The sequence below is a fragment of the Prionailurus viverrinus genome, chromosome D4, assembly GCF_022837055.1.
Source record: "Prionailurus viverrinus isolate Anna chromosome D4, UM_Priviv_1.0, whole genome shotgun sequence".
NCBI classification, from domain to species: Eukaryota; Metazoa; Chordata; class Mammalia; order Carnivora; family Felidae; genus Prionailurus; species Prionailurus viverrinus.
The window spans coordinates 21,493,232-21,505,606 of NC_062573.1; the positions used below are offsets into that span (position 1 = coordinate 21,493,232).

Below are 12,375 nucleotides of genomic sequence, written 5' to 3' on the forward strand. Positions count from 1 at the left end.
AGGGGAGGGGCAGAGAGAGAGGGAGACACAGAATCGGAAGCAGGCTCCAGGCTCTGAGCCGTCAGCCCAGAGCCCGACGCGGGGCTCGAACTCACGGACCGTGAGATCATGACCTGAGCTGAAGTCAGACGCTTAACTGACTGAGCCACCCAGGCACCCCCATTAAAAACTTTTTAAATCAGCCCCTGGCAACCACCATTCTACTTTGTGGTAGCTCTTATCTTTCCACTGTTTCCAGCTCTGTCGACATGCACTGTATTACCTCCCATGCTTCCCCCTCCCCGACCCCAGATCTGGAGGCAGGCACTTCTGTTTTGAGTCCTAGACGCACTGACACTAAATTATTCTCCTTTCTGAGCTGCTCTTTGCCTCCTTCATCTCAAGGCCCTGCTTCCTCCCTGGCTACCGCCCCTAAGGGTGATCTTAGGTCTCTGGGTCCTCTCAAATACCCTAGAATGGCCATGTGATCAGTGCTCTCACTGGGCATATCTTTCTGGTCTTGCCTCCTGAACCATGTGCTCAGAAGCCACACAGGGCAGGGCAGGCCTCACCTCAAATGCCATGTGTCTTTATTCTGCTCTTACTTGTTCAAGTCTCCGAATAAAGTCATGCAGAATTTGTAACGCATACCCCTGTGAACTGTGAGGTAAAAACCTGTATTTATTATGTTAACAAAAATACTTACATATCTTACTGATGACACTATAAATTTTAATTCCCTATAGGAAAGCAATTTGGAATGAAAACTGGAAGAACCATAAAAAAAGTGCAGGCTAGCACTCCATTCCATACACCCTCAGGGATGTATCCTGTGGAAATAATTTTAAAGAAAGAAGTCACTGTATGAGAGGAAGTGTTATTGCTATAATAATTGTTGTTGTGAGAAATTAGAAATAGGCTAAATTCTTAGCAGTATGGGAATAGTTAATGAAATTATAGTATATATACTCCATAAAACCGTTATGTTCCCATTAAAATAATAAACATGAAGCCACATGGGGGGAAAACTTAAACTGTTAGTGAAAGTAAGAGTGACTTAAAAAGTAGCAGTGTTTGGCTCCTTAGAGATTCCATTTCAGTGGATCCAGAGTTTCATCTTCCCTCACAAAACTGTGACAGTAGTTGTACCCACTTCTCCTTTTCCGTGAGCTGAGTTTGGAGCTGACTCATTTTTCTGCATGCACTGTGCAGGCTTCTGCCCCAGCCCTCTGGATCTACTGGTTGAACACCAGATTGGTTTGTCTTTCTCTTCCATGTTGACCCACATGGGAAACCAACCAGCTAGGAAACGAGAAATGGAAGATAGGTCTCTTTTGCATCACCACCCACGCATCCAGCAGTTTTACTTGGTTCTACAGTGGCAGCCTCCCCCCAGACTAAACAGCACAAGTGCGTTTGTCTTATTCAGTCTAGAGATAAGGTCATTATGAAGAGTCATCAGCTTGAGTCTCAAAAGAAGACGACGATATAGTGCAGGGGGAAGATTTGGTAGAATCGGAGTCCATGTTTCATACCATGGCTTTGCTACCAAAGTAGTTGTGTGAACTTAGGTTAGGGACTTGAACTTCTGAACTTGTTTTCCCATCTGTAAAAATGGTAACTTTTAGACAGATCTTCCTCATGGAGTTGGGTGAGGTAAAGCTTATAAATCTAATATAAAAAATGTACAGAGTAAGTATGATCATTGTTGTTACTGTAGTTGATCTGTTAGGCTAGGCTGGAAACATATGGACACTAGATCCAGACTAGTCTGACTCTGAGTCTCACTTCCATGCCTGTTAGCATTGTGACTCAGCCTTGGTTAAAATCATACTTTCCCCCCACCCCCCTAACCTCCATATTCTCACCTGTAACATGGGAACACTATTTCTACCTTACAGTTTTCTATGAAGATAAAAAAAAAAAAAAAGACAACACATGTGAAAAGGTTAGGTTTTGTAAATCCTATAAGACTTAGTATCTAGATTTAGTTGGTGTTTATTGCTTGTACTTTCTCATTGGAACGACAGACACTGTTGGACAGCAGAAGCAATGACCACTTTTGGGAACAGCAATTAGATGGCTTAGATTGGACCGCTAAAGACATCCTGGCATTTTTGGCCAAGCACCCAGAGGATGTCCAGTCTGCCAATGGCTCTGTATACACCTGGAGAGAAGCCTTCAATGAGACCAACCAGGCAATTCAGACCATCTCTCGTTTCATGGAGGTGAGGATATGATCCATGGATCATTTGGAAAAGTCTTTGGCTTCTTTCTCTGAGATGGTCCAATGAGGTTTGGATTGGAAGAAAGTTGAGAAATAATGTCTAGTCTTACTTCCAGTAGTATCACTCAAACCTAATACAGGGCTCGGTGTACAAAAGGCACTCCATAAAAGTTGAATGACTGAACGTGTGAACAAAACAGACCTAACTCTAGCTTTATTCTATCTCCCTCAAGAGTGTTTTTGTCCATCGTCTTGTAGGTTTTCCGGAGCTTTTGTAGCTCAAAACCTAATGACAAAACATGCCCTTAAAAAGGCATTATTTATTAAATTTATCTAAAATCTAATAGGATAGATTACATTTTAAAAATCTAGTTTTAAAAATTATGTGACTTAATAGGGACAAATAAGGTGTTTTTTGTGAGCGTGTGGCTTTTTGTTTTGTTTTTGTTTTGTGTTTTGTGTTTTTGTTTTTGTTTTGTTTTGGTCTGTTTACTTGGTTAGTTAACGATTCAGAATTGCCAAGAAGACCAAGGAAAATGAGGTATGATCATTGTTTCAACCTCTTTCCCTCCACAGAAATCAATATAAGTAACTTATCTCTAAGTACTTCCAGCATTACTCTTAAATTGCAGCTAAAAAACAAAAGACTCCATGCTCAATTGAATATTAGAAAATGACTTTAGAGAGGATGAGCACACGGGGATAAAAATGGCTCGCAGTCAGCGTGTCCCTCTTACGACAGAGTCTGCCTTGGCCACAGTGTATCATCCTGGGCACCAGTGCTCTAATGAAGGCTGTTCCTCTTCCATCAGTGTGTCAACCTGAACAAGCTCGAACCGATAGCAACAGAAGTCCGGCTCATCAACAAGTCCATGGAGCTGCTGGATGAGAGGAAGTTCTGGGCTGGGATCGTGTTCACCGGAATCACTCCTGGCAGTGTTGAGCTGCCCCATCATGTCAAGTACAAGATCCGAATGGACATCGACAATGTGGAGAGGACAAATAAAATCAAAGATGGGTGAGTTCAGTCCTGCCACACCAGCCAGTTTTGGGGACGACAAGAGCAGTTATTATGACTAGAGGCACTTCAGTTTAATAACTTGGTAGAAATTCCCCCCAAAAAACCCTCAAATTGGTGGCATGATTTTGGTGAAAGTGGCACATTCATTGCTAGAGACTGTTATTTCAAAGGTCATAAAATACCATCTTTTGATTCAGCATTCCCACTCAAGAGAATTAATCCCACGGCATTACATCAAGAGGAAAAAAAGAAAAAAGGCTTTAGGTTCCCTGCACTAGCATGATCCATTTTTACAAAAAAGGGCAAATAACAGAGGGTTGATGGGGGTGGGAGGGAGGGGAGGGTAAGTGATGGGCATTGAAGAGGGCATCTTTTGGGATGAGCACTGGGTGTTGTATGGAAACTAATTTGACAATAAATTTCATATAATAAAAAAAAAAGGGTCAAATAACCAGTATAAAAGGGAATGACTAAGCAAAATTTGGTATGTCCACTTAATGCAGTGTTAGGTAGCAAACAAAGGGGGAGAAAACCAAACCAACAGGTGGTATGCTCACTCTGATTATATGTGTTTCAGCATAAGTGCACATGATCGCTAAGACCAGAAAATAAGATGCAAAAATGAAAATAGTGGCTTTGTAATGGTGGCAGGATTGTGAGTGATTGGTTTTTAAAATTTTTTATAATTAATTTATTTTAAAATGGTTATTTATTTTGAGAGTGTGGGTGGGAGAGGGGCAGAGAGGGGGAGAGAGAGAATCCCAAGTAGGCTCCATGCTGTCAGCACAGAGCTGGACACAGGGATTGAGCTCATGAACCCTGAGATCATGACCTGAGCCAAAATCAAGAGTTGTACACTTAATTGACTAAGCCATCCAGGGGCCCCTGGCTTCTTTTGGTGTTATGGTTCTAATGAATATTTGATCACCTGTGGTTTGGTTTTAGGTACTGGGACCCGGGTCCTCGGGCTGACCCCTTTGAGGATATGCGGTACGTCTGGGGGGGCTTTGCCTACTTGCAAGATGTGGTGGAACAGGCAATCATCAGGGTGCTGACCGGCACTGAGAAGAAAACTGGTGTTTATGTGCAGCAGATGCCGTACCCCTGTTATGTGGATGACATGTAAGTTACCATCTTCTTGTAACTGGTTAAGTCAATCCCTAGAGAGAGTATATATGCAACATACATACACCTATACGCAAGCATGTGCATACGTACCAAAGGAGATAAGATGCTTTGATTTTATTTGTTTTACATGTGTGCTGATTTGGTCAAGAAAATCTTTTTTGAAATTCAGTGAAGATTTTAGGAAATAAGATGCCAGATGGAGGTAGTTGACTGGTCCAGCCATATCACTGACATGAATATGCACATACTGGTAATCTCCCCCCCCCCTTTTTTTTAATGTTTGTTTATTTTGAGAGAAAGGAGGGGCAGAGAGGAAGGGAGGGAGAGAGAGAATCTCAAGCAGGTTCCATGCTGTCAGCACAGAGCCGGCACAGGGCTCCATCTCACAAACCCGTGAGACCATGACCTGAACCGAAATCCAGAGTCAGACGCCTCACTGACTGAGCCACCCAGGTGCCCCTCCTTCCTTTTTTATCCATAGTTACCAGTACTTACATATATATTTTTTTATATTAAAAATTTTTTTTTTTTTTTGAGAGAGAGACAGAGTATAAGTGGGGGAGGGGCAGAGAGAGGGGGAGACACAGAATCTGAAGCAGGCTCCAGGCTCCGAGCTGTCAGGTCAGAGCCTGATGCAGAGCTCGAACCCATGAACCATGAGGTCATGACCTGAGCCGAAGTCAGATGCTTAACCAACTGAGCCACCCGGGTGCCCCCAGCACTTACATTTTTTTTTTTTTTTTGCAACCTTCCCGTTTTGCTCAAACGGGAAGTTTGCTCAAAGACCAAATTTAAAGTGTTGTGACAAACACATGCAGGCACATGCACACAGATACACATTCCCCAAACACAGAAACCGTGATCTAGACCCGTAAAGAGTGACTGCATATAAATTTGTCCACTCCCTCTTTATAAGTGGTGAATCACATTTTGAAACAATCCAAATAAGACTGAACAAGGCCTTTTTTATCTTAGACTTTAGGTAATCTTTCGGTACTTAGTCACTAAGCTGCCAAGACCTCGTGGGAGCTGTGCGTTTGGATCTAATGATTTCTTGTAAGAAAGAACAGGCAGAGGTGTAGTTATTGCAGGCATCTGAGATATGTAATGTTTCTTCCGAGTTATGGAAATTCTCTTATTCTCTGGTGTAACTGTGTAGAGATCAGAGTGCTGAAGGAGCGGGGAGCCTCTTCTTACGTTTGCTGTCTGCTTTGCATTGAGCAACGATTTCCTCATGTGGCTCCCTCTAGCTTTTTCCAAGTCATCCTGAATTATCTTGTATTTTACCTTCAGAAAGATTAGCGAGAGTTTTCCAAAGACCCCCCACCCCCACCCCCACACACTGCCCAACCCCTCATCTAAGATTTACTCTGGGAAGGATGTCTTAAGATGAGGACAGGATGGGAGCTTAATGCATTAAGGGCATTTGCCTGTTGTCACATAGCAGATAAGTGCATAAATAGTAAAGCTGGGAGTTGAGCCTGGAGTTCCAGGGTCCAAAGTCTGTGTCCCTTTTACGTCACAGTACTGCATTTCCTATTCTAGTTTGGAATTTGAAATATTACTGACAAGAGCTGCCTGGAGTCTGTTTCTACATTATCTGTGATCAGAGTTGTACAAGTCAAAAGTGAGATGACCTTGGAGATACGGAACTTTTGTGAGAGAAGGAGTTGGTTTTTTGTTTCTTTAGTACTTTAAAATAACCTGCATCTCATAGTTACTTCGTGGCTAAAGCAGACCCCAGAGAAACTCCACTTGGCGGCACTCCGTTGGTTTGTCAGTATGTTGAGCTCCTCATGAAGCTTTGATAACCCGTACGTTTCACAGTCTGGAGGGTCTGCCCCTCATGGGCTCCCTCTCGGGGCTTCCTCCCGCACGCAGGCTTGGGGACGCTGGCCTCTGAGCCTGATTCTCACTCCCCGTAATTCTCCTCCTCCCTTCCATGGGGCCTCTAGCTTCCTGCGGGTGATGAGCCGGTCGATGCCTCTGTTCATGACGCTGGCCTGGATCTACTCCGTGGCTGTGATCATCAAGGGCATCGTGTATGAGAAGGAGGCACGGCTGAAGGAGACCATGCGCATCATGGGCCTGGACAATGGCATCCTCTGGTTCAGCTGGTTCATCAGCAGCCTCATTCCTCTGCTCGTGAGCGCCGGCCTACTGGTGGTCATCCTAAAAGTAAGGCTGCCACACCAGCCCCCTGCTGCCAGGGAGCTCCTGCACAGCCAACATCCGCTGTGTGAGGAGAAAAGCCAAGAGTATTTGGGAGGGAAGGGGTCATACGTGTCCATGTTTTGAAATTTCCTCGTTCTATATTCGGGAAGAGTGAGGCCCAAAAAGGGGCAATGACTTGCCCAGGGGTCAGCCCAGCTGGCTAGCAGCTGAGCAGGGCTAGAACCCAGGGATCTTGCTTCCCAGGTAGGTACACACTTACAGTGCCATGACATCTCCTTGGCAGCGGTCCTGGCAGCATCTGAGAGCTGTGCATTTCCTTAGGCGTATTGGGTAGTGATTCTGCCAGAATTTTTAAAAACCATAATCTGAGAGATGCGTGTTATTGCAGCTTAGGTTTTTCTGGAAACAGAGGCTGAGAGTTTGGTGAATGGGTATTTATTAGGGGTCAACATATATGGGAGGGATGGGGAGTATGCAAGATTGAACAGAGAGAGGAGGCATGAAATGCAGTGCAGGACCAGCCCCACAGGCACTCTGGAGCATACACAGCTGTGACTGCCAGGCAACATGCTCCCCCTCCAAAGGGACTCTGGGCAGCGGTATTCTGTGCCCACCCCATATATTAATAGGTTTGTATACTAATTTTTTTTCCTTACAACCATTTGTTTTAAGGATGCATCATGTAAAAATAAATGTTTTCAAAGTGAGGGGAGTGCAAAGGGATAGGAACTAACATTTAGTTGAATATTAGCTACTGTTAGTTACAAATGAGCACTTAGTGATTGCTAAGCACTGTTGAGAGCACATCACCTGTGCTTTCTTATTATACCTTCACTAACGCATTTAACCTGTAAGCAGATGAGGCCAAGGAAAGTTAAGGGCTTCACTGAGGTCACCCAACAGTAGGACAGAGCGGTGCTTTCTAAAATCAACCTCCTCTCATCATCTGATATCTGACTGCAAGGGTGGAGCTCCATGGTAGAGGCAGTGGTCCTGTGGCTGGTGGGTAAGAACTGCTCTGGGACCACATGCTGGCTGGTCCTGCTCAGATACACCCAGATGAACTGGGCAGAGAGAGACTTGAAAGGTCCGGTCCACAAGATTTGGATGATTGTGGGAATGCAGAACCCATGGCAGGTTACCAAGGGGGAATAGTAAGATTTCCTGGCCATTTTCCATGGCTTTTGGAGGGGGAAGTCCTAGAATACTGTCTCCCACAACTCTTTCTTTGTGCTGAGGGAGAGTCCTAGTCCTTATAAGAGGAGAAACCAGGTAGTGGTATTTCTTGGAGAAACAAAGAACAAAATTGTCCATTGGGATGGGTCTGACTGAATCTCAGCCCTGGACTACTCTATTCCTGCCTCTGCTGTGTGGTCTTGGGCTAGTCACCATCCTGCTATTTCAGCCTCAGTTTCCTCATCAGAACAATGGGCAGTGCTGTTCCCCTATGTTATCTCTGAGATGTGTGAGTAAGCCCTGGCAAGGATGTGCTTGCTTGTTGGGGCAGCACAGTTAATAGGTCTCTTCTTTCCCAGTTAGGAAACCTGCTGCCCTACAGCGACCCCAGCGTGGTGTTTGTCTTTCTGTCCGTGTTTGCTGTGGTGACCATCCTGCAGTGCTTCCTGATCAGCACACTCTTCTCCAGAGCCAACCTGGCGGCAGCCTGCGGGGGCATCATCTACTTCATGCTCTACCTGCCCTACGTCCTGTGCGTGGCGTGGCAAGACTATGTGGGCTTCACGCTCAAGATCTTCGTGGTGAGCAACCACCCTTGGGCAGGAGCTGCAGGCACAGCCGCAGGGTGTTTGTAGTCCAAGGCTGAGAACAGGAGAGGAGTGTGTGTGTATCTGGGGGTGGGGGTCGGTGGGCATGGGGTGCAAGATTGCTGAGCCTTTGGGGCATCTTTGGAAGCATAAAATTCTAAAAGTTTTACGCTCCATCATGCATGCATTTCTGAAATGTGTGTGCATAATGAGCAGTTAAAAATAGAATCCTTTTATATGCTGTTAGTGAGCCCACTACCCTCAAGGGATCTGTAGGTGAATACTTCCATATCTTGTAATTGATCCATTTTGCAAATTCAAATTTCTCTGGGTGGAATTTACATTAGAAATAATAGAAAATGAGACACAAGGAGATGGATAAGTGACTTTTGCCTCCTTCTCACAGAGCCTGCTGTCTCCTGTGGCTTTTGGGTTTGGCTGTGAATACTTCGCCCTTTTTGAGGAGCAGGGCATTGGGGTGCAGTGGGACAACCTGTTTGAGAGCCCCATGGAGGAAGATGGCTTCAACCTCACCACGTCAGTCTCCATGATGCTGTTCGACACCTTCATCTATGGAGTGATGACGTGGTACATCGAGGCTGTCTTTCCAGGTACATGGGGCTTCCACACTGCTTTAGCCATCTGCTAGGGAAATGTAATTTCTAGCTGAAGAGCTCCCCTTGTTTGTGCTGGAATTTCTACAGAGCTCAGTGCTCCCTGGAAAGTGGCTAGGGCTTTAGACCCAAGGCAAGCCATCCAAGGAGAAGCAGCTGATGCTGAAAGTATAACTCTTGCTACTGACATAGCTCTCATTTCTCAAGCACTGTGCGCCAGGTGCTGTGCAAAATGTTAGGTATACTTTGGAATTTACTCTCACAAACCTCTTTTATAAATGAGGGAACTGTGAATCAAAAAAGTACCTTGCCTGGCGACACACAGCTGGTAAGTGTTGGTCCTTGAGGACAAATCTAGTTGGGTAACACTGGGTTCAGCTGATCCAGAAGATTCCTCCTTCTAGTGCTGGCCCAGTTCTCTAATTCTGTGTCCCCAGAATTCCCACCAGGAGACGTTCTTGTTGCCTGAGTACTGCTTGTGAATAGTAAGAGATGTTGGCTCTAAGCCCTTACCTGTGATTCAATCAAATGAGCATTCATAAAAATTCATTTTCATACTTCCCTGAATAAATCTCCTTGACCAAGACCTGCCTTGGATACATTTTTATATAGATCAAATTCTGAGAGAGTGAGGTTTAACATTTTCTGGTTCACCTGATTTTCCTCTAAGGGAGTGTATATGAAATGTTTATGACCTGTACCTGGGCTTCCGGCATGAAAGATGCAATTTTGTATCATACAGATCTGGATTCAGAGTCTGAGTTCTTTTTTTTTTTTTTTTTTTTTAAATTTTTTTTTTTTTTTTAACGTTTATTTATTTTTGGGACAGAGAGAGACAGAGCATGAACGGGGGAGGGGCAGAGAGAGAGGGAGACACAGAATCGGAAACAGGCTCCGGGCTCTGAGCCATCAGCCCAGAGCCCGACGCGGGGCTCGAACTCACGGACCGCGAGATCGTGACCTGGCTGAAGTCGGACGCTTAACCGACTGCGCCACCCAGGCGCCCCTCAGAGTCTGAGTTCTTAACTTACTGGCTGAGTGACCTTGGGTAGGCTCCTTATCCCTCAGTGTCCACATCTGTAAAATGGGGTTGATAACCTATCTCATGGGGTTGTTTGAGGATTCAGAGAGGTGTAGAATGTATGTTACATATAGTAGGTCTCAGCAAATATTAGCTCCCCCTACTGCCACCTCCATCCCAGTCTGTCCCATCTCCAGAAGCTGTGTCAAGGAGGGAGTAGTTCTGGCTGTGATACCTTGGGAATGCTAGCATGTTGCCAAGCATGTCTTACATCTTGTTTTTTATCTTTGCTTTCAGGCCAGTATGGAATACCCAGGCCCTGGTATTTTCCTTGCACCAAATCCTACTGGTTCGGTGAGGAAAGCGATGAGAAGAGCCACCCTGGTTCCAGCCAGAAGGGAATATCAGAAAGTAAGTGCTGCTGACCTGCCTGAGCACCACCCCCACCACCACTCCACCCCCGCGCTGTCAGGGGCAAAGGATGGCTTTTGCCCCTTAGAAAATGTAAAACCACTCTAGGGGTAGAGAAATCACATGCAGTGCATCTTTCCAAATTCTCCCATGCCAGTTGTGTCCAGTGCTGTTGTTGACTTATTGGGGAGTCGCTATCTGGTTCCCTGAGGGACATTGCCTTTGTTTTCTTGGATTCTAGGAAAGAGGCCCTTGATCTCTATACTTCCACACATATACCTTCCTCCAACACACACTCTCCATGATAAATTAATAGCTAAGAAGAAGAGGTAAAGACAGCTGTCATTGTGGAACCATAACCTCACTGCCTGCTTTGTCATAGTGATAGATATATGAACCTGTGTAGGCTGACACCAAGTGGCTGCCAGAGCTCAGTCTGTACTTCTTGATATTCTCACCCCTCATTACCCAGAGCCCTAATCCTCTCCTGGCTCCTGACGGTAGGTGGAGGTGCCCACAGTTTAGCAAAAGCTCTGCCTTCTGGGCTGTTGGCTCAGGTTCTTGGAGAGAAAATATCTTTGTGTTCAGTGTGGCTTCCTAAGTAGTTAGTCCCTTTTCTGCTGATCTCTTCTTTGCCTTCCCCTAGTTGCCAGTGGAAAAGTCTGACGTTCCTTAGCAAGCACACTAGACAACTTACAACCCGCCTTGCCCACTGTCCCAGCCTCTTCTGCTGTTCCTCCTCTTCTTGCCCAACCTCCTGTCTACACTTAATTCTGAATCAATCACCTAGAACTGCTCACAATTGCCAGGACATGTCATGCTCTCCCACATCGCCGTGCCTTTGTATGTGCTGTGTCCTCTCATGGATGATCCCTTTCTTTAACTTGCCTGCCCTCTAAATTACTACTCCTTCCTCAAGATCTAGTTTCATACCCCTTCCCCTGTGCAGTTTTTCTAGAGTCCTAGGTGGTCAGTCACTTCCTCTTCTGAGATCGCATGACTCTGAAAAACAAACAAAAAGCCTTTTTATTTAAAATAATTACAGACTCATGGAAGTTGCAAAAAACAGAATGGGGATGGGAGACAGTTCCCTTGTGCCTTTCATTCAGTTTCCCCCAGTGGTAACACCTTGCATAACTATAGCACAGTATCAGAACCAGGAAACTGACATTGGTACGACTCCTAGATCTTCTTCAGATTGGACCAGTTTTACATGGACTCATTCGTGTGTGTATTTAGTTCTGTGCACTTTGTCACATGCAGATCCATGTAACCACTAGCTCTGTCAAGATGCAGAACTGTTCTGTGAACACAGACCCCCTCATTCTGCCTTTTGAAAGCCGTAGTCACCTCCACCTCCCTTCCTCCCCGGTCCCTGACACCTGCCGGCCACTAATCTGTTCTTCACTTGTACATTTTATTATTTCTAGAATGTGATCTAAATGGAACCATATAGTATGTAACATTTTGAGATTGACTCTTTGTCACTCAGCATAATTCCCCTGAGATCCATCCAAGTTGTGATGTGTATCAGTAGTTTGTTCCTTTTTATTGCTGTGAAGTGTTGCCCGGTCTGGCTATTGCTCAGTTCCATGGCATTTTTCGATGTGTTTTTTAAACAATTTTTAGCCTTCTATATTTTAGTTTTTTAAGTTTATTTTGTGAGAGGTGCACGTGTGTATGAGCAGGGGGAGGGACAGAGAGAGAGAGAGAATCCCAAGCAGGCTCCGTACTGATGTGGGAGCTTGATGCAGGGCTTAATCCATGAACCATGAGATCACTGTCTGAGTGGAAATGAAGACTTGGATAGTTAACCAACTGAGCTACCCAGGCACCCCAGCCTCGTATATTTTAAATGCTTGTCAAATCTTTTTCTCCCAATAGACTGTGAATTCTCCTTTATCAGTGAATTCCTATCACCAACACTACTGCCCAAATAGACCCTAAATAAATGTTAGTTCCCTGCTTGCCTGAGAAACCAGAACTATCCAAGGACAGGCACAGCCCCTCTGTCTTTGTGCTCCACTTGTCGATAT

At 45.1% G+C, this 12,375-nt stretch overlaps 1 protein-coding gene across 7 annotated transcripts in view; it reads left to right on the top strand.

The window, feature by feature from the left end:
• Positions 1 to 12,375, top strand: part of ABCA1 (ATP binding cassette subfamily A member 1) — a 324,881-nt gene that overhangs the window by 272,372 nt on the left and 40,134 nt on the right. For all 7 annotated transcript variants that reach the window (XM_047829340.1, XM_047829344.1, XM_047829338.1 and 4 more), the window contains 7 exons: positions 2,010 to 2,207; positions 3,019 to 3,224; positions 4,173 to 4,349; positions 6,311 to 6,533; positions 8,066 to 8,287; positions 8,700 to 8,904; positions 10,226 to 10,339. In XM_047829340.1, the coding sequence (XP_047685296.1) occupies positions 2,010 to 2,207; positions 3,019 to 3,224; positions 4,173 to 4,349; positions 6,311 to 6,533; positions 8,066 to 8,287; positions 8,700 to 8,904; positions 10,226 to 10,339 (1,345 nt within the window). The remainder of the gene's footprint in view (positions 1 to 2,009; positions 2,208 to 3,018; positions 3,225 to 4,172; positions 4,350 to 6,310; positions 6,534 to 8,065; positions 8,288 to 8,699; positions 8,905 to 10,225; positions 10,340 to 12,375) is intronic.